The 20,796-nt window shown below is 33.3% G+C and overlaps 1 protein-coding gene across 2 annotated transcripts in view; it reads left to right on the top strand.

The window, feature by feature from the left end:
* LRRK2 (leucine rich repeat kinase 2) overlaps window positions 1-20,796 on the top strand; it is a 139,254-nt gene extending 118,458 nt beyond the window's left edge. Inside the window, exons 42-51 of one of the 2 annotated variants that reach the window (XM_059935648.1) lie at window positions 1,854-2,024; window positions 3,279-3,379; window positions 6,781-6,975; window positions 8,239-8,432; window positions 9,678-9,750; window positions 11,770-11,954; window positions 15,215-15,367; window positions 16,647-16,859; window positions 18,681-18,748; window positions 19,357-20,796. In XM_059935648.1, coding sequence (XP_059791631.1) covers window positions 1,854-2,024; window positions 3,279-3,379; window positions 6,781-6,975; window positions 8,239-8,432; window positions 9,678-9,750; window positions 11,770-11,954; window positions 15,215-15,367; window positions 16,647-16,859; window positions 18,681-18,748; window positions 19,357-19,478 — 1,475 coding nt within the window. In that variant the 3' untranslated portion in view covers window positions 19,479-20,796. Of the gene's footprint in view, window positions 1-1,853; window positions 2,025-3,278; window positions 3,380-6,780; window positions 6,976-8,238; window positions 8,433-9,677; window positions 9,751-11,529; window positions 11,644-11,769; window positions 11,955-15,214; window positions 15,368-16,646; window positions 16,860-18,680; window positions 18,749-19,356 lie in introns of those variants that run through there. The other variant, XM_059935647.1, reaches the window with a different exon arrangement.

The raw sequence follows: 20,796 nt of genomic DNA on the forward strand, positions 1-20,796 counted from the left end.
GCAGAATGGTAAGTCTAGTCCCTGTTATTCTATCTTACCTAGAAGTAGAAGTGATACATGTTTAAATAAATGACTTATTTGAACAGCCTAATACAACAACATACATTTAGGATTTTCGTTAGTACTTAACATTTGTAGTCTTTGAGGGGCATCAATGCTAAACAGGGTATCCGTGTAGTACAGTAGCATGGTCCATACCCACCATAGATCATTCACAGTATTAGATCAGGTTACGACACTGTCCTTTTGTAAACAGGCAGGAAATGTTTCTATTTCTAGCCTTCCAGTGACAAGTAACATTAAAAGTGTTCATTTTCATCCCAAATTAAATTCAGTGGTGAATACGTGGAGTAGCTTGAACTGTTATTCTTCCTGTTACTACTATGGTGTCCAGTATACTGAAATATAAGGCAAAATTTTTTGAAGAAATTGCAGTTGCTTTTCCAGGGAAGTCCTCAGTGATAAGCATACACGTAGAGTAGCTTGGAGGATCTTATGGTTTAGATTGATAGTTAAATGTTATGTTGGTAGCTTAGGTCTTGATGCCCTCAGTCCCCCTCCCCTCCCCATTTTGGTTGAAAGACTCCATGATGTTTTAAATTAAGATTTGATTTGCAAAACATAAGGTTGTGAGTTGAAAGCAGCAAATGCTATTGAGCAGGTCAAAGGACGTGTTTCTAATAAATTAGTGGAAATAATAACACTCTGGCAACAAAGAGATATATCTATATCTAGATTTAGATGTGCTCGAGTGTTTTATATACATACTGTATTGTAAATTCTGCGTGTTTGTTTTCTTTTTCTACTTAATATTTCAGGGACATCTTTCTGTGTCAAATATCAGTTTTAACAGTTACATAATATTTCAGTAATTTACTTAACCACATCTTGATGTATATTTAATTTTTTCTAACTTTTTGATATATGAAAGGCTTTAATTAACAGACTTGTAAATTAAAAATTTCCCATTTATGAAACTAATTTTTAAACATTAAATTTCTAAAAATCATATTGCTGGGTAGGCATATTTTGAATTTTGAAATACTAATTGCCTTCTAGAAAGGTTTATCAATTAAAATTCCCTCAAAACTTGAATTAGAGCACCTATTTCCCATTCTGGGTTTGTTATTGTTTTTAATCTTCATGAAGTTAATAGTCAGAAAGTGATAATTTAATGTTTTTATTTTTCAAATATTTATATATAGAACATGGGTGGTTTTCCTTAGATTGTTGACTATTATAGGTAATGTTGAAATCACTTTTTTTTTCCTGAAGTGATTAAAAATGATTTATATCTATTGCAAAATGAAAGGTTTTATTTTTCTTTAAGAGAATTTCAGGCGTGAACTTACACCTGAGAGAGAGGGCTTTTATTTGTTTTATTTGAGGTTTTCTTTTTAGTGTTCAGTTGGGTTCAAGGAGCAGAGTCACAATTCTTGGAATGATAAGGCCATTAACATTGCAGCCAGGTTAAAGTGAGTTGGAGTGAAGTCTAGAAATCTCCCTCCTGTCTCCTCCTCTGTTTGAAACACTGCTCTGGGAATAGTTATTATTAAGAATGATGTAGACTTTTCCCCCCTCTTAGGCTTTATTTATTTAATTATGAAATATCACTTAATAATTTATTATTGAATGTTTATCCTTATTATTCTTCAAGATCGACCTTGGGGTGAAATGTCCTGGGACAGGACTGTTAATTGACTTGATTAAGATGTCTTCTTATAGAGATGATGTGGCCTGTTTAGAACTCATCTTCCTGTCTCTTCATCAGCACGTATGCCTACGTATATACCTCCCTGGATGTATAAGTTCCGGGGTTGGGCATATTTTTTAATATGTCTGCTTACTTTCAGGGTTTCGTGCACCTGAAGTTGCCAGAGGAAATGTTATTTATAACCAACAGGCTGATGTTTATTCATTTGGTTTGCTACTCTATGATATTTTGACAACTGGAGGTAGAATAGCAGAGGGTTTGAAGTTCCCAAATGAGTTTGATGAATTGGCAATACAAGGAAAATTACCTGGTAAGTTTTATTTTACCTACAATAAAGATTATTATTATTTTTTAATAGTAGCAGCTTCATTTCCAAGTTACTTAATTGTAGTTGTATAGTAATTCATTTCACAGCTGAAAATTTTTTTAGTGCATGAATATTCTTAAATTCTGTGACATATTAATAAAATCATATGAGAAAGATAGAAGTTATAGAGCTTGTTTTTAATATTCCAAATATTGATATATTTGGTATTATATTTAGAAGAATACTCAGAAAAGGAAATACTATTAGAACTCCAGGTTTAGTGACTTTTCTTCTTGTAAGGAGTTACTAAGTGTCCATTAGCTTGGGGTATTTTCATTTTCTTGGAGTGAAGTAATTTCTATGCAGGAATGGAAGCTTGAATTATTTACAATAATAATTTTTAGTAGTAAATATTAGTAAGAATTAGTAAATGAGTATCTAGTGAGATCAAATCTCATTTTGAATGGTTGCCTCATGCTTTAAAGAAATTCTAGGACTTTGTCATTCATTCCTTAACTCTGCAGTTCTCATTCTAAAGTATTCTTTTAAATATATTTAGTTGTTTCTCATATTTTCTGCTTTTCTTTTCATTTAAGAAAAGTTTTGAGTGTATACTATGTTCCATCTACAGGGAATACAGCTTTAACTATCTCCTTCTGGGGGACCTTTAAAGATTCCCAACAGAAGGAAATCTATTATTACTCGACTAAACTTTGTGCACAATCTAGGTCATCTCCCTCATTTTATCAGTTAGCTTTCCAGTGAAAGTTTTCAGGTCTGTATTCTACACCAATCAGAAAAATGGCATACCTCTTATAAAAAAAAAAAAATGTGCACAAAGTGACTCTGAGGGCCACTTTGGATTAAATGGATTAAATGCTTGTCTACATTGAATATTAAAATAAAAACTATTTGCAAAGAAATCTATTATATGAACAAAAGTGTTTTCAAAGTCTATTTGTAATGAAGGTATGAAAGGAAAATCTATTTTTTTTTTAGGAAAATCTATTTTTATTCAATTGGTATTTGTGTCTCTTTTTATACTGTAAAAATTAAGAACTCATTCTTGATGTCTCTAGTGGAGACAGTTAACAAAATTAGCTTTAAGAGTGATTAGCAGATTCATGATATATATGGGATTATAAAGATCAGTGGTTCCTTTGCAATGTCTGGACCTCTCATACACATTGAGAAGAAATAAAATAATTGTTCTGATTTGTCCAGTGTTTAAGCGTGATATGTTTTTTAATGTTTTAGATCCAGTTAAAGAATATGGTTGTGCCCCATGGCCTATGGTTGAGAAGTTAATTAAAAAATGTTTGAAAGAAAATCCTCAAGAAAGACCTACTTCTGCCCAGGTATTTGTGTAGTCAAAATTTATCAATATTTTGTTCAGAACATCAAAAAATATACATGTAATATTCAAATATATATACTCAGACATATAAACACACACACACACACAGTTTAAAACAGTTATAAAGCAAAACTCCTCTATCCCCTCACTACCCCAGGCACAAAATAAAGGGCCAACACCCCAGAAACGCACATATGCCTCTTTCTGATTGCATCACCCTCTTTTCCCTATAGATGTAGCCAGTCTCCTGACTTTCATGATAATCATTGTTTTGTTTTTCTTTTTATGATTTTACTACCCAGTTTAGTTTTCCTGTATTCATAATTTATTTAAAATGGAATCATAGTCACATGCTGTTCTGAGTTTTTTCAGTTGTTCTCCCAACATTATTTTGTAAGCTTCATTCATGTTGTTGAACATAGCTGTTGATTACTTTCCCTACTATTCCATTCCATTGTTTGAATGCACAACAATGTATTTACCCGTGATCATATCAGTGGGTGTTGGTATTGTTTCTAGTTTTTTGCTATTATAAATAGTACTGTTTTGAGTGTGGTCGTACATGTCGCCTAGTGCAAATTGTATCAGAATTGCTTTGTGGTATCTAACCAGGAGTTGAATTGCAGAATCATGGGATTTGGGAATATCTAAATCATTTCCTGAAGAAGTTGTACCAGCTTAACAGTTACATCACCTGTATATTAGGGTAGCTGTTTTTTTAATATATTCTCCCTAAACGTTATACTATCTGACTTCTTAATTTTTTCCAAATAGATTCAGTCTTGTGTATTGATTTACATTTTCCTAATTACTAATAAAGACGAGCATCTCTTTATATATTCATTGGTCATATATATATATTTCCTCTTCTGGAAAATGCCTGTTCATTATTTAGCCATTTTTCTATTGAGTTGTTTGTGTAAAAATAAAATTTAAAAAGCGCTTCTTTATACATTGTATACTAAAACTTTGTTGGTTATATATGTTGCAAATTTCTTTTCCCAATTCCTGGCTTGCATTTTTATTTCCTATAGAGTGCCTTTTGATTAACAGAATTTCTTAATTTTAATAGAGATAAATTTAACAATACTTCTTTTTATGGTTATTAATTTTAGGGTCCTGTTTTAAAAGGTCCTTATCTCTCTCAGAGTCACAAAAATATTTACCTATGGTTTCTTCAAAATGTTTAAAAGTTTTGCTCTTAATAGTTAAGTTCTGAATCCATCAGGAAATGACATTTTTATCTAGATCCAATTTCCTTTTTTCCATATGGGTAACCAATTTTTCCAGCTTCATCTATGAAATTGTTTCTTCCTTTGTCTTCTACTGATCTTTTTATTTTCCATTTCCACTCTGTAATATACACTCAAAGATAAACACACACACATTCTCTTCCATTGGTCAACTTACCTGTTCTTCCTCCAGTACAATCCTGTCTTAATTCCTGAAGCTTTATAATAGTCTCTTTCCCCCCTTATTTTTATCCCTTAGGAATGCTTTAGCTGTTCTTCAGTCTAGTTTTTCCATATAAATTTTTAAATTACTTTGCCAATTTTTATGAAAAATTCTATTGTGCTTTGGATTAGACTTGCATTGAATCTGTAGACAATAGCCTTATGATATACTGTCTCTCTATTCTTGAATATGGGTTATCTCTGTATTTAGGTCTTCTTAAGTGTCTTTCAATAAAGTTTTATAATTTTGCATACAGGTCTTGCACATCTTTTTCTGGATTATCTTGCTATAAATTGCTTTACACTCAATTCCTGGCTTGAGGTGTTTTTGAATCACCCAGGTGATGAGAATCTGGTCTACAAATCTTGAGAGCAAGCTTATTAATTAATAAACAGTTTCTCGGGGTTCTTTTGCTCTCTCCCCCTGTGTCTGTAAAGTCCCAAGGCAACTTTCCTTATAAACCAGTGAGAGTGGGAGTGTGGAGTGGCTTTATTTCTGGTTCTCATTTATTCTAAATATGCAGTCCTTTTGGGATCCCAGTTTTATGGGAACAAGACCATTAACTACATTCTCCACTTTGGGCAGGCCATAGATTTAACTCTTTCCCACTGGCCTCACAAGGCGTTAAAAACCACACACATCAATTTTGCTTCAATAGACAAATGCCTAAAGGGAAAATTGGGCTTCAGGGTTCATCTGACCTCTCTGGATTCTGTCTTTCATTAATATTTTGGCCTGATAATTCTATATGGTGTTGCCAGATCTTTAATGTTTTTAAGAGATTAAGAAATAATTTCTTCAGCATTTTAAGTTGTATTCAGCTGGAAGTTTTGTCCAAATAACCTTTTCCACCATATTATTGGAAACAGAACTCTTACTGTGTTTTAAATGGAACAGATTTTAATAGATCAAAATAAGAGCTGTTTTTATGTTGTGGACTCTCAGTTTTGTACAATAATTCATTGAAAAAATTTTGTTCAATTTTAAATTTCCTACTCAGAAATAGCTGAGGACATGTATATACTGCCTTTATCAAACATCATATAATCATCTTGACTACTTGCCTTACTGGCTTTTTAATTTTGGTTGCTACCAGTGTTAATTACACAGACTTTAAAAAAAAAAATTATCAAAGCAAAATTTTCCAGAGCTTAATTATTGTTTTACTTTTTCTTCTTTTAATTTTCACTTATACTTCACCTGTATTTTACAGATTACATAACAATCTTGAGGGGGTTTTTTTAGCATATGACAGTTTTCAAAAACTTTCACATACCCGTTTAGTCTTTAAAATACAGTGTGTACTAGGCAAGGTGGGTAAACTCATCACCTTTGTTAGATGAGTCACTGGGAGAAATGGAGCTCTCTTGGGGCCTCGTGAGTGGCAGGTAAGTGGCTGTGACACGGGGCTCTAATTCCATTTTCCTGACCTCTGATTCTGTTTCCTTACACTGGCACTCTGCCATCTCTTTAGTTCACTAGTGCTTGAAGGAAAAATATAAAAACAGAATCTAGAGGTGATTTGTGAGTTTTGTTACCAAAATCAAAATGTCTTTTCCCTTCAACTGGTAGGAGGTCTATTCTATTGTGGGCTCTAATGTTTATCTTCAACATGATGCGTCTCTGCAGTATGAAACTGAATGAAGAATAGCTCCTGACTCTGCTAAATTTCTGTTCATTTGGCACTTTTGAGATTTTCTTTTCAAGTTACAAAACATACCATACGTACAAAAGTGCATATATCATGCACAGTTTAAAAATAAGTATTATCTTAATATCTATAGTTTGATTGTTAATCTTGTTGCTCCGAATGGGTCACAGTTTAAATAACAGATTTAGGTTTAGTGCTATAACATTTAATACTACATTATTTATAATGATATGATCTTTCAAGAGGGCATGTGTTAACCTGATGTGTGTTATTTTGTTATTTTTTAACTTTCTCAGGTCTTTGACATTTTGAATTCAGCTGAGTTAATCTGTCTGATGAGGCGTATAGCAATACCTAAAAACTTTACTGTTGAATGCATGGTTGCTATGAATCATAACAGCAAGAACGCAAGCATTTGGCTGGGCTGTGGGCACACTGACAAAGGACAGCTCTCCTTTCTTGACTTAAATACAGAAAGATACACTTCTGAGGTAAGTCCAAGTACCATTTAAATTAGTGAAACTCCAGAAAACTCACTTTGCAAATTATTTTAAAGCATGTACCAATTGAAAATTACTTAGGGGTACTCAGTGTACAGGTGCGAAGGGTCCAGCTGGGACTGGGGGAGGACTTGAAGAACTGGCATTTGGTTTTGGACACAGCTATCTGGGTTCAACCGCTGGGCAGAACCTTTTGTCAGGGGCCCAGCCAAGAACCAGGCCTGTGAGATTCCCGAGGGTGTCCATGACTTTCAAGTGGACTGCAGTGACTGGTTCTTTAAAAAAAAAAAAAAAAGTTACTTATGAGGAAATAAAATAAGAGGTAATACAGGAGTGTTATTAAATTAGCTTCCTGTTAGAACAAGTGTATTCACATGAAATGAAGTAGTGTGTGTTTTGTTTTAAAAATCACAGTATATGTGTGTCTTAGGTCAGGAATGCTAGAAACACAGCCTGAAACAGGGAATCTTATATGAGTGATTTAAGGAGAGAGAAACTTTTAAGGAGGTATGGGAAGCCACATAGATCAGGGGAAGAAGCTTAGCAAAAATGTAGTGTCTGAGGAAGTCTAGCCTCAGTCTTTACCCACAAGAAACTCTGGAATGTGAATAACGGCACAGATTTATCCCTTCACCAGGCAAGGGGTCCAGTATTTCATTCCCACTTATCAGTCAGTCATCAGCTGCAATTTGCCCAAGGGTAGGGGTGGCATAACCTCCCAACCATTTCTGAAAAAGCCGGTTCCCATGGGCTGAAGGTAGTGAAGGGTGCAGCTCTGAGCTCTTAGTAGCCAACACTCAGAGCAGCCAGGGGTGGGTGATAGAGGAGATCTGGGCATGGCTTCTGCAAGATGGATCAATAAATTATATTGGGAAATATAAGGTAAATTTCTAGACTTAAAAAACCTTATATTTTGACTGTTGCCTTGAAAGAAATGTTGTACCTAAACATTATTCTTAAGGTTGAACAATCCTCTTATATTATTTTGATGGAGTGAGAAATGATACTGAGAAATAATTTTCAATTTTTAAATTTTAGTTTCAGGTGCATTCTAGACAGGCATTTTAAAAATTTTTTTGCCAGTTAACTCATTTATTGTTGAAAGTTAAATAAAATTGGCATTATTTTTAAAATTAAAACCAAGAAAGTAAAAAGAGTTAAGTATGTGGATTACATAATATTTTCATTCTATGTAAGTTCTAGTCACTTAAGCTAGAACCAAGTCCTTTAGAGTGTGTTTTGTTTTCTTAACAGGAAGTTACTGACAGTAGAATATTGTGCCTAGCCTTGGTGCATCTTCCTGTTGAAAAGGAAAGCTGGATTGTATCTGGAACACAGTCTGGCATGCTCCTTGTCATCAATACTGAAGATGAGAGAAAGAGGCATACTCTTGAAAAGATGACTGATTCTGTTACTTGCTTGTATTGCAATTCCTTTTCCAAGCAAAGGTAAGGTAGTGATTTTGACCATTGGGGGAAAATTACATATCTTTTAGATGACTTAATTGTGTGCAAAATTGTTACAGTATCAACAAAGGTTGCTCATTTTTAACATTTTTCCGTTGGTTGCATATATTAAAGGGAACTATAGGAAGCCACAAAGATATTTGTATTTTTCTGTATACAGATCAAGCTGAGACAGTAAAAAAATAGGTCAGTCATTTCTTCAGGCTTCCAGCCTTGCTCCTGGTTTTATCTCAACTATGGCTCTAACTCTTCACCACTCAGCACATCAGTTCACTTTTGTAGGGCCTCTACAAAGATGAGGTCTCATTCATTCTTACTTTGAATACATGTGTATCAATAAACTGTTATATGCCAGTCTAAAGCATATCACTTAACTAACTACCAAATTGGAAAAAAACTTCAGTAGATGAATTCAGAAGTTGTCAATAGGTAAAATGGCTTAACCATTATCAGTCGAAAGGATCTTATCTCAGGAATTTATCGAAATGGCAGAATTTCCGGTGTAACAGGTTAGTTGCTGTAATATTTGGGGCAGTATGATTTCCAGGAGCCATTTAGATTATGCACCATATACTTCTCTGGTTTAAGTCAGTACTGGAAAATAAAAAGTATTAGAAAAATGTGAAGTCCAAGTTTTTGGTGGCTAAAATATAAACTCCACTGGCAATTTTGGAGTTGAAATTATTTGGATACTGTCAAATAAAAATTTCATCAGATGAAGTCAAATAGGCAAGGAAGACTTTAAGATTATTGCAGTAGGGGAGAGGGATTGGACTCAGCTCTGCTGAAATAAAAGGTGGGAGAGTTTTTAAACCCTGTAATGAGCTAGTGGAAAAGTACTGGAGGACATTGGGGGAGGAGGAGGGTCAGTGTGATTAGGCCATCTGTGTTTGCTGATTGTTGCTTATTGAAGTTAGGCTCCTACCGTCCCACAAAGACTAGGAGAAGGGGTACCATCCTTCCTGATGACATTTCAGAGAGGGCGCCCAGATCCTTGAGAAAGACATTCTTGAGTTGTAAAACTTGAAGAAGCTCTACAACTTAAATGGGCAGAGAAAGAACTTGCAATTTAAGTTTTCTCAAGTAAATGCTATAAGGAAAAGGAGGTAGAGGCCAATAATCAGGAAGAAACCTATCTAAAGTTTAGTTAAGGTATGTGGGATGTTAAGACCATCTTGGTCAATATAAGCATTATTTTTGTAACAATTTTGACCTTTTTTCTTTTAGCAAGCAAAAAAAATTCCTTTTAGTGGGAACTGCTGATGGCAACTTAGCAATTTTTGAAGATAAAACTGTTAAGGTAAATGTTGAACGCATTCTGGATCAAAATTTAAGTTCTTTGTTTTATGTTTACTCATCACCGCCCTCCTTCTAACTGATTATAAACTCCCTGAGATTCTGGATCATATATTCTGCTTTTTATCTTTTTATTGCTTCAGGAAGTCTTGAACACAGTAGATTCTCTATAAGTACTTACTGATTAACTGTATATTTTATATGAATGAACCAAGGGTGAACTGATAAATGAGATCTGATTTATAAGGTTAGGGTTGGAAATAATTCCATTTTTATATAACTGAAGTAGATAATTTCTTATAAATACATTGTGGAAAAAACAAGGGAAACAAGTTTTAAGTCTGGCTTGCTACCAACCTGTTCTTTTTCTTTTTTTTTTTTTTTAACATCTTTATTGGAGTATAATTGCTTTACAGTGGTGTGTTAGTTTCTGCTGTATAACGAAGTGAATCAGCTATGTGTATACATACATCCCCATAACTCCTCCCTCTTGCGACTCCCTCCCACCCTCCCTATCCCACCCCTCTAGGTGGACACAAAGCACCGAGCTGATCTCCCTGTGCTATGCGGCTGCTTCCCACTAGCTATCTATTTTACATTTGGTAGTGTATATATGTCAGTGCCACTCTCTCACTTCTTCCCAGCTTACCCTTCTCCTTCCCTGTGTCCTCAAGTCCATTCTCTATGTCTGTGTCTTTATTCCTGTCCTGCCCCTAGGTTCTTCAGAACCACTTTTTTTTTTTTTTTTTTTAGATTCCATATATATGTGTTAGCATACGGTATTTATTTTTCTCTTTCTGACTTACTTCACTCTGTATGACAGTCTCTAGGTCCATCCACCTCGCTACAAATAACTCAATTTCATTTCTTTTTATGGCTGAGTAATATTCCATTATATATATGTGCCACATCTTCTTTATCCATTCATCTGTCGATGGACACCTAGGTTGCTTCCATGTCCTGGCTATTGTAAGTAGTGCTGCAATGAACATTGTGGTACATGACTCTTTTTGAATTACGGTTTTCTCAGGGTATATGCCCAGTAGTGGGATTGCTGGATCGTATGGTAGTTCTATTTTTAGTTTTTTAAGGAACTTCCACACTGTTCTCCATAGTGGCTGTATCAATTTACATTCCCACCAACAGTGCAGAAGGGTTCCCTTTTCTCCACACCCTCTCCAGCATTTATTGTTTGTAGATTTTTTGATGATGGCCATTCTGACCAGTGTGAGGTGATAGCTTATTGTAGTTTTGATTTGCATTTCTCCAATGATTAGTGATGTTGAGCATCCTTTCATGTGTTTGTTGGCCATCTGTATATCTTCTTTGGAGAAATGTCTATTTAGGTCTTCTGCCCATTTTTGGATTGGGTTGTTTGATTTTTGTTATTGAGCTGCGTGAGCTGCTTGTATATTTTGAAGATTAATCCTTTGTCAGTTGCTTCGTTTGCAAATATTTTCTCCCATTCTGAGGGTTGTCTTTTCGTCTTGTTTATGGTTTCCTTTGCTGTGCAAAAGCCTTTAAGTTTCATTAGGTCCCATTTGTTTACTTTTGTTTTTATTTCCATTTCTCTAGGAGGTCAACCTGTTCTTTAACCTTGAAGAAATCATTTGACTTTCTGTTATTAAGGTTCACATTGATCATTAAAGAATTAATTTCTCCATCCATCATTCATCTGTGGTTCCATCTAGTCATTCAACATCCTACCCATTCCTACTCTTTGTTATCAAAAAAGCTTATTATCTAATGAGAGACAAAGAAATAATTATAGTATAATCCCTAGGTTACTTCCTGTACAATTTTTGCATGGGGAAGTGAAGAGATTGGTTATAAGGATAACACATTGAATACCATTTGAATTAAATCCTGTTTTTATAAGTCCTTTGAAAAATGTATCCTGAATTTTTATTTTAATACCTCTAACCATTTAAGATGGTAAGTAGTTTTTAGAAAGCTGAAATTTTACACTGTTTCATTCTGTGGATACTCAATTTACTGAATGTGTTTTCTCTTTTTGGCAAAGTGTAAAGGAGCTGCTCCTTTGAAGACACTCAATATAGGAAATGTCAGCACTCCACTGATGTGTTTGAGTGAATCCATGAATTCAACCGAAAAAAACATTACGTGGGGAGGATGTGGTACAAAAGTTTTCTCATTTTCTGATGATTTCACCATTCAGAAACTGATTGAGACCAGGACAAATCAGCTGTAAGTTATTCCTATCTATGCAACTCATTTACCATTTTTTTCATGTTTATTCTTTATAATCAAGTCAATAATGCTATCGATAATCCCAAAGATCTTTCAAAATGCATACTTTATTTTTCTATTGTAAATTTAAATATTCATTATAGAACTTAGAAAGCAGAGGAAAATTAAAAAATCACCCAGTCTAATCACATTTGAGATAAAATATGAAAACTCATAGTAATTTTAGTAGTATCTATCAATCTAAATTTTTATAATTTTCATTATCTCTGTATCAAATTAAATATGGAATTTGAGAGGCATCAACTCATTATTTTACTAAAGATATGGATTTTACACATGTATTTTGTATAATTTTCTTTGTTATTTCTTTTTTTATTGAGGTATAGTTGATTTACAATATTATATAAGTTTCAGGTGTACAACATAGTGATTCACAATTTTTAAAGGTTATATTCCATTTATAGTTAAACTATTGGCTATATTCCCTGTGTTGTACTATATATCCTTATAGCTTATTTATTTTATACATAGTAGTTTTTACCTCTTAATCCCCTAACATTATCTTGGCCCTCCCCCCCTTCCCTATCCCCACTGGTAAACACTAGTTCTCTGTATCTGTGAGTCTGTTTCTATTTTGTTATATTCACTAGTTTGTTTTATTTTTTAGATTCTACGTAGAAGTGATATCAAACAGTATTTGTTTTTCTTTTACTTATTTCACTTATCATAATAACCTCTAAGTCCATCCATGTTGTTGCAAATGGCAAAATTTCATTCTTTTTTATAGCTGGGTATTATTCTATTGTATATGTATATATACCACCTCTTCTTTATCCATTCATCTGTTGATGGACACTTAGGTTGCTTCCATATCTTGGCTATTGTAAATAATGCTACTATGAATATTAAGGTGTGTGTATCTTTTCAAATTAGTGTTTTCATTTTTTTTTTTGGATAAATACCCAGGAGTGGAATTGCTGGGGCATATGGTAGTTCTATTTTTAGTTTTTTGAGAAACCTCCATACTGTTTCCCACAGTGGCTGCACCAATTTACATTCTCACCAACAGTGTATGAGGTTTCCTTTTTCTCCACATTCTTGCCAATATTTATTATTTGTGGTCTCTTTGATGATAGCCATTCTGACAGGTGTGAGGTGATATCTCACTGTGGTTTTAATTTGGATTTCTCTGATGATTAATGATGTTGAGCATCTTTTCATGTGCCTGTAGACCATCTGTATGTCTTCTTTGGAAAAATATCTGTTCAGGTCTTCTGCCCATTTTTTAATTGGGTTTTTGTTTTTTCTGATGTGGAGTTATAGGAGCTGTCTATATATTGTGGATATTAACCCTTTATCAATCATATCATTTGCAAATATTTTCTTCCATTCAGTAGGTTGTCTTTTCATTTTGTTGATGGTTTCCTTTGCTGTGCAAAAGCTTTTAAGTTTACTTAGGTCCTATTGTTTATTTTTGCTGTTATTTTCTTTGCTTTAGGAGACATATCCAAAAAAAAAAAAAATTGTTACAATTTAAGCCAAAGGGTGCTCAGCCTATGTTTTCTTCTAGGAGTTTTATGGTACCTAATCTTACATTTAAGTCTTTAATCCACTTTGAGTTTATTTTTGTATATGCTGTTAGAGAATCTTCTATATTTCATTCTTTTCCATGTAGCTGTCCTGTTTTTCCAGCACCACTTATTGAAGACACTGTCTTTTCTCCATTGCACATTCTTGCCTTCTTTGTTGTAGATTAATTGAACATAAGTGGGTGGGTTTATTTCTGGTCTCTTATATTCCATTGATCTATGTGTTTGTTTTTGTGCCAGTACCATACTGTTTTGATTACTGTAGCTTTGTAATATAGTCTGAAGTCAGGGAGTGTGGTTCCTTAAGTTATGTTCTTTCTCAAGATTGTTTTGGCTATTCAGGTCTTTTGTATTTCTATACAAATTTTAAAATTATTTGTTCTTGTTCTGTGAAAAATGCCATTAGTATTTTAAGAGGGATTGCATTGAATATGTAGATTACGTTGGGTAGTATGGTCATTTTAACAATATTAATTCTTCCAATCCATGAACACAGTGTGGGTTTCCATTGGTTTGTGTCATCTTCAATTTCTTTCATCAGAGTCTTACAATTTTCTGAGTACAGCTCTTTTATCTGCTGTAGTAGGTTTATTCCTTGTTATTTTATTCTTTTTGATGCAGTTGTTAATGGGATTGTTTCCTTAATTTCTCTTTCTGATTGTTTGTTGTTAGTGTATAGAAATGCAACAGATTTCTGTATCCTGCAACTTTAGTGAATTCATTGATGAGCTCTAGTAGTTTTCTGGTAGCAACTTCAGGATTTTCTATGTATAGTATCATGTCATCTGCAAACAGTGACAGTTTTACTTCTTCCTTTCCAGTTTGGATTCCTTTTATTGCTTTTTCTTGTCTGATAGCTGTGTCTAGGACTTCCAGTATTATGTTGAATAAAAGTAACGAGAGTGGGCATCCTTGTCTTGTTCCTGATATTAGAGAGAATGCTTTCAGGTTTTCACCATTGAGAATGATGTTAGCTATGTGCTTGTCATATATAGCCTGTATTGTGTTGAGATATGTTCCCTCTATGACCACTTTCTTTAGAGTTTTTATCATAAATGGATGTTGAATTTTGTCAAAAGCCTTTTCTGCCTCTATTGAGATGATCATATGATTTTTATTCTTCAGTTTGTTAATGTGTTGTATCACATTGATTGATTTGTGGATATTGAAAAATCCTTGCATTGCTGGGTTAAATCCTACTTGATAATGGTATATGATCATTTTAATGTATTGTTGGATTTGGTTTGCTAATATTTTGTTGAGGATTTTTGCATCTATGTTTATCAGTGATACTGGCCTGTAATTTTATTTTTTATGTGTTTTCTTTGTCTGGTTTTTAGTATTGAGGTGATGCTGGCCTCATAGAATGAATTCAGGACCATTCCTTCCTCTAATATTCTGAAATATTTTGAGAAGGATAGGTGTTAACTCTTCTCTAAATGTTTGGTAGAATTCATTTGTGGAGCTCTCTGGTCCTGGACTTTTGTTTGCAAAGTATTCTATTCAGAATGGTTAGGGGATAATATGAAATAATTGCCAAATACTCTAGCCTATTTCTTTTTCAAAATAGTGTTAATCCTTTATATGCATTAAGAACTAACATAATAAGGTTGTATTATATTTAGAAATACTAGAAAAATGAAATGGCATTCTTTTCTTTCCCCCTAGGTTTTCTTATGCATCTTTCAGTGATTCCAACGTCCTAGCAGTGGTGGTAGACACGGCTCTTTATGTTGCTAAGAAAAATAGCCCATTTGTGGAAGTGTGGGACAAGAAGACTGAAAAACTCTGTGAACTGATAGACTGTGTGCACTTTTTAAAGTAAATTAATTTTTTAAAAAATTTTATTGTGAAAAGAATACTGCATGAGACCTACCCACTTAACAAATTTTTAAGTGTACAATATGTTGTTGGCTGTAGGTACAGTGTCATTGGTTCTTTATTTTATGCCTGTAAGAGCTGTCCTTACACTTCAGATTTCACAGAGAGAGGAAGTATGGCTTATTTTTCTTCCTTTCTACTTCTAAATAGAAAAATGTTAGAAAAAAAAAAAAAACAACAACCATCAGAAACAAAATTGTTAATGCTTCTCAGCACCATCTGTTGGTATCCAGCAAATTTCATTTTTGAAAAAAACATAGGCACATAATAGATATGGTTTCCTCAAGGTATTACAAAGAAAAAGTCACAAAACAATATAAAATACGGGTGAAAAAATGTACCGGATTGACCTGTGCACTAAGGAGGGAAGATCAAGATGCCAGGCTGAGACCGCAGTGCTCAGTCTGATGCAGTGTGTCGGAGACTTCCCATCAAGCACATCCCTTGTTTGCTGCTGCTGGCACACAGGACCATTGCCAGCCTTATTTGCTAGCTACTTCATAGTTTTGTTCTGGTTTTACAGTATAGATTTTTTTATCTGCTGGAGAACATTTAGATTATATACCATATCCATAAAATGAGATTTCAGAGTTTACTTTCCTAACACCTTCTTAGTTTTTCTCTGGATGGTGAGGAGATTTATGTTCAGAAGAGCTGACAGTTCTGACTGGTAAAGGGTCCCTTACTTCCTGAAATTCTAAAATTATTACGATTCTTTTACTTCTGGATACCTCATTTTTGTCATGAATTACTCATTAGCTCAGTGAAAAATTCAGTCGTTTGTATTCATATCTTTTACATGTAGATGATTATAATTTTATTTTCCTCTATAACTTTTAGACTTCATAAAAACCTTTTGAAACTAACTTTTTTTTCCTTCATATTGGGCAAATTGGTTCTCTTTTTTTTGCTGGATTACATAGGCTTATTTATAAAAATTGTGTCTATCATATTTATTTCAGAATTTCTTGAAGTTAAGAGGCAATTGTGTTATCTTTGATCATTTATGCTTTATGTAGTGAAACGTGGCTCTTTGACATTCTATATTTAGAAAATTAGTTCTGTACAATTTTAATAGTATGTAATGTATGCTGTCATGTATTCATAATTTAAAATGTTACATATGTGTGTGTGTCTGTATATACAGAGAGAGACACATTTATTTTATCTCTTTATTTCTGAAAAAAGTATTAATGCATACTTTCCTTATGGTTTTTAGGGAGGAGCTGGTCAAAGCAAACAAGGAAGCGAAACACCAAATGTCTTATTCTGGGAGAGTGAAAACTCTCTGCCTCCAGAAGAACACTGCCCTCTGGATAGGGACTGGAGGGGGCCATATCTTACTCCTTGATCTTTCAGCTCGTCGAATCATCCGTATAATTCACAGCTTTTGTGATTCTGTTAGGGCCATGATGACTGCACAGTTAGGCAAGTTTCTTTCCTTTAGATCTTTTTTTTCATATTCTCTAAGACTATAAAAATAAGTTTTTATTTTAAATTTAAGTTTTCTCTTTACTTTCCAATGTAATGTGAAGTGTCTCAGAAGTTCACAGTGAAATTTTGCAGGATGTATTTTGAATAGGGCCCTTAAAAACATGGAGGGAATAGATGTTTTTAGTCCCATAAGAGAAGCAGATTATAGTAACTGAACACAAAATTTGGGTCTTACTTTCTCTTTGTTCTTTATAATTAAGACAAAAACATATAATGTTGAGTATTTTTAAGTTTTTGACCAAAGAAATTAAAACAGATGTTTATTTTGAGCATAGTTTAAGCTTCCTACTAGTTTTTCATTCTATAAATAAATTTATATTCTTGTAGCAATATATGCTGAACTTCACAATCTACAAATATTGACAAATCATAATGTTTTACTCAAGCTTTTATGTTTTTTCTTGTTACTCCTTTTCTACTTAAGTATGAAAAAATCATGATAGCACATGATACTCACACTTATCTATCTTCTTTTGACTAATTATTTGCTTTAGGGAATAGACTTAGTATATATAGAGTTGATCACAAAAATGGGGTTAAGTTCTGCAAAACTAGAGTTAATGTAGCTTTAGCAAATGAGATAAAATGTTTAACAGGGTAAAGAGAATAGTAAATTCCTTTTACAGGAATATATTAAGGAGTGAGACAAATGTTTCTCCTCAACCTCACCCATTTTCCATGAATGGGTGTCAGAGTTGCACAAGAGTTAGAATTAGGTGCTCCTAGTGACTGGTGACTACCAGGACACATGTCCACACCAGCAAACTAGTTGGTGTGCAGGGGGTTGTCCCTCTAGTCTTACTCACCAAGGTTGTTGTATCCTTTAACTTAATTTGTATGTATTGAGTCGGCCAAGAAGTTCATTCGGGTTTTTCCATACGAACTTTTTGGCCAGCCCAATACTTTGGGATCCAAATGGTTGTTCATTACTGACGTTATAGTGAGATTTCAATGGGTGTAATTGATTTTTTAAATAATTTAAACATAATGTACAATGTATGGCATGATCTGGCTTCACTCCAGCTCTCTAGCCCTTATCATTTGCCATATTCCTCTCTGCTTTTTCTGGTCTAGAAGAACATTCAGTCCCTCTTAAATACTATGCTTCACCCTACCTCAAGGTTTTATGTTTTATGTTTTATGTGTTTTGCCTAGTTAACTTAGTTACCAAGTATTAACTAATCTCCTCACTAGACCATAATCTCCATGTGGGTTGGGTCTGCTTTTGTTTGTTCCCTTTTATTCCCATGGCCTAGCCTAGGGCCTAGTACATAGAGGATTTTGATAAATATTTGTTGAATAAATTATTGAATGACTTGAGAACAAAGTATGGTTATGTGACAGGGTATCAGTATATTATCTGTCCATGCAACTCTCTATCCAGATGCTTCACATTTGACCAGTGCCTTGTAGTATCCAAAGCACTTTTGCACACACTGTCTCTTCGACATATAACTTTGGCTGGAGGGGTACTGTATAAATATTGAACCCATTTTGCAGAAAGGTTAAGCTATTTTCTCAGATTCACAAAATTAATAAGAATTATAATAAGGAGTAGATCACAAATTTTCTAACTTTAAAAAATTTCTGGTCATCTTGGAGAGTTTTTTAATTCAGTATAGTTGAGGGATCTCCTAAATAGTGGAATTGTAAGTTAAGTTCCAAGGTTTTTGTGTCTTAAATATGAACAGTTGTACTCTTTAAAGTCCAACTTATTATATTGTTTTAACAGAAAACTTTTATTTTTTGATAAAGGAAGCCTTAAAAGTGTCATGCTGGTTTTGGGGTATAACCGGAAGAGTACTGAAGGTATGCAACATCAAAAAGGTAATGTTTAATAGGATACTGTATTCCAAGCAGAGTGCAATGATGTGAATGATTATAACATATTATGTGTTTATACATTTACAGTAAATATTACATATGCTATAAAACTTTAGGCATTTTTAATTGGTAGCTTCTTTATAGTGCAAATAATTTAGATATAAATTTTTTAAATTAAGTTTTAGTGATTTAGCAGTGTTAAGTATTTATTTTTCAGGTGAAATAGAGATATCAACCACTATAAAATGAGAACTAGCTCAAACCTAAACTAAATGTGGATATTTTTCCTTACATATTACCTGTATCCATATTATGTCTAATTTTCAACAGTGTTTGAAAAATCTTTATTTCTTTCAGAAAATGAAGTGTTATAGGTTATTAAAGGTCCACACTTATTAAAATTTAATAGTTCTATAATGTATTTTAAACATTTTCCAAATGTAATTTCTTATAAATGTCAATAATTTAGTACATTATTTACATATACATATATATACACACACACACACACACACATTTGTCCAAGGCAACTAAATATAAATTAACAAAAAGTAAAATAAAAATGTCTCATGGCAGATCTTTGAAACATGATTTGTTTTTTAATTTTCTAGAGATACAGTCCTGCTTGTCTGTTTGGGACATCAATCTTCCACATGAAGTGCAAAATTTAGAAAAACATATTGGAGTGAGAAAAGAATTAGCTGAAAAAATGAGAAGAATATCTGTTGAATAAGAGGGATCTTGGAAATCTTTGTCTTTGGATGGGAAAATTATTATCTTGTAAATATTCTTTAAAAAATGTTTACATATAAAAAGGGTATTTCCACTACTTGCTGTTTGCTAATGTGTATATGAAGGAATGTGTATAGGTTTTATTTTGTAAAAATGTATAAAATTGTTACCAATGAAAATACTTTTTAAAGAACTATTTAAAATATAATGTTTCTTATATATCCTAATTAATCTTGTGGATTAAGTAATGAGAGGAAATCGAAAAAGTACTTCATTGCAGTGCTCGTACTGAAATTTACAAAGTGGATAATTTTTTGTTTTGTTACTCATAATGAAGGTAAACTTTATTTTACATTCTGTGATTGACAGGTCTATTGCTGGACTACTTTCTAGATAGTCTATAAAATAGAATAAAAATGTTAGAACAGTGTTACATGTAATACATTCCTTCTTAGATTGCTTTTAAATGAAGTTATCATATATGCTTGTAAATAGTCAATGAATTTGCACTAATAAAGCCCTTTGTTGGGACGTGAGTTCTTTTTGTTCCTGATGCAAGCAGTGCATTTCATACAACTTCACTTTATCTAAAAGAAAATGCCGTGAAACATGCTGATAAGAAACCAACATATTGTCAAAATCCTCCTATCCAAGAAAGACATAGCCACTCTCTTTTCCTATATTACAACTCTGCCTTTGAATGTGGAACCCTGAAGTTTTATAATTGGTGTAAATAAAATGTTCAGTCCTTCAAGTGATATTTTTATGTTTTAATTTTGATTCTAAGTTCTAAGCCAGACCCCTGGCTACTTGTTCCTAATCTTCTTCACTCCAAATGTTTCTATTCTTCTTCCTAAATTTGTGACCCTGCAAATTCTACATCGTTCAGGTAGAAACTCTATTTTCAGAATTATAGAATTCTGCAACTCCCACCAAGACCATTGGGACAAGAATGTAACATACCAGTTTTCTGAAGAAGAAAGGAGCTTTAGCTATAATGGGTACCTGTTAACCTAGTCTTCTAAATTATACTTAAATTGTTTAAATAAATTCCCATGGTAGGAGTATCAGGGCCGAGTACCTAGGTAACCATTTAAGTGTCATTTCTGCTTTAAGAAAATACATTTTTGGTAAATCTGTTGGCCCTGGCCAATATTTATAATTCCAAACAATTCCCTATGATAGGATAACTAGCCCATTTAATAATCTCAAAACTGAGAATTTTATTATATGAAGACTAAATTTCTTTATATTAAGGGTAATTAATACATTCTTAAGCCTGAAAGATTCTCCATTTTTCAGAGGACCTATATTTTAAT

Source organism: Balaenoptera ricei, chromosome 10 (assembly GCF_028023285.1).
Source record: "Balaenoptera ricei isolate mBalRic1 chromosome 10, mBalRic1.hap2, whole genome shotgun sequence".
Taxonomy (NCBI): domain Eukaryota; kingdom Metazoa; phylum Chordata; class Mammalia; order Artiodactyla; family Balaenopteridae; genus Balaenoptera; species Balaenoptera ricei.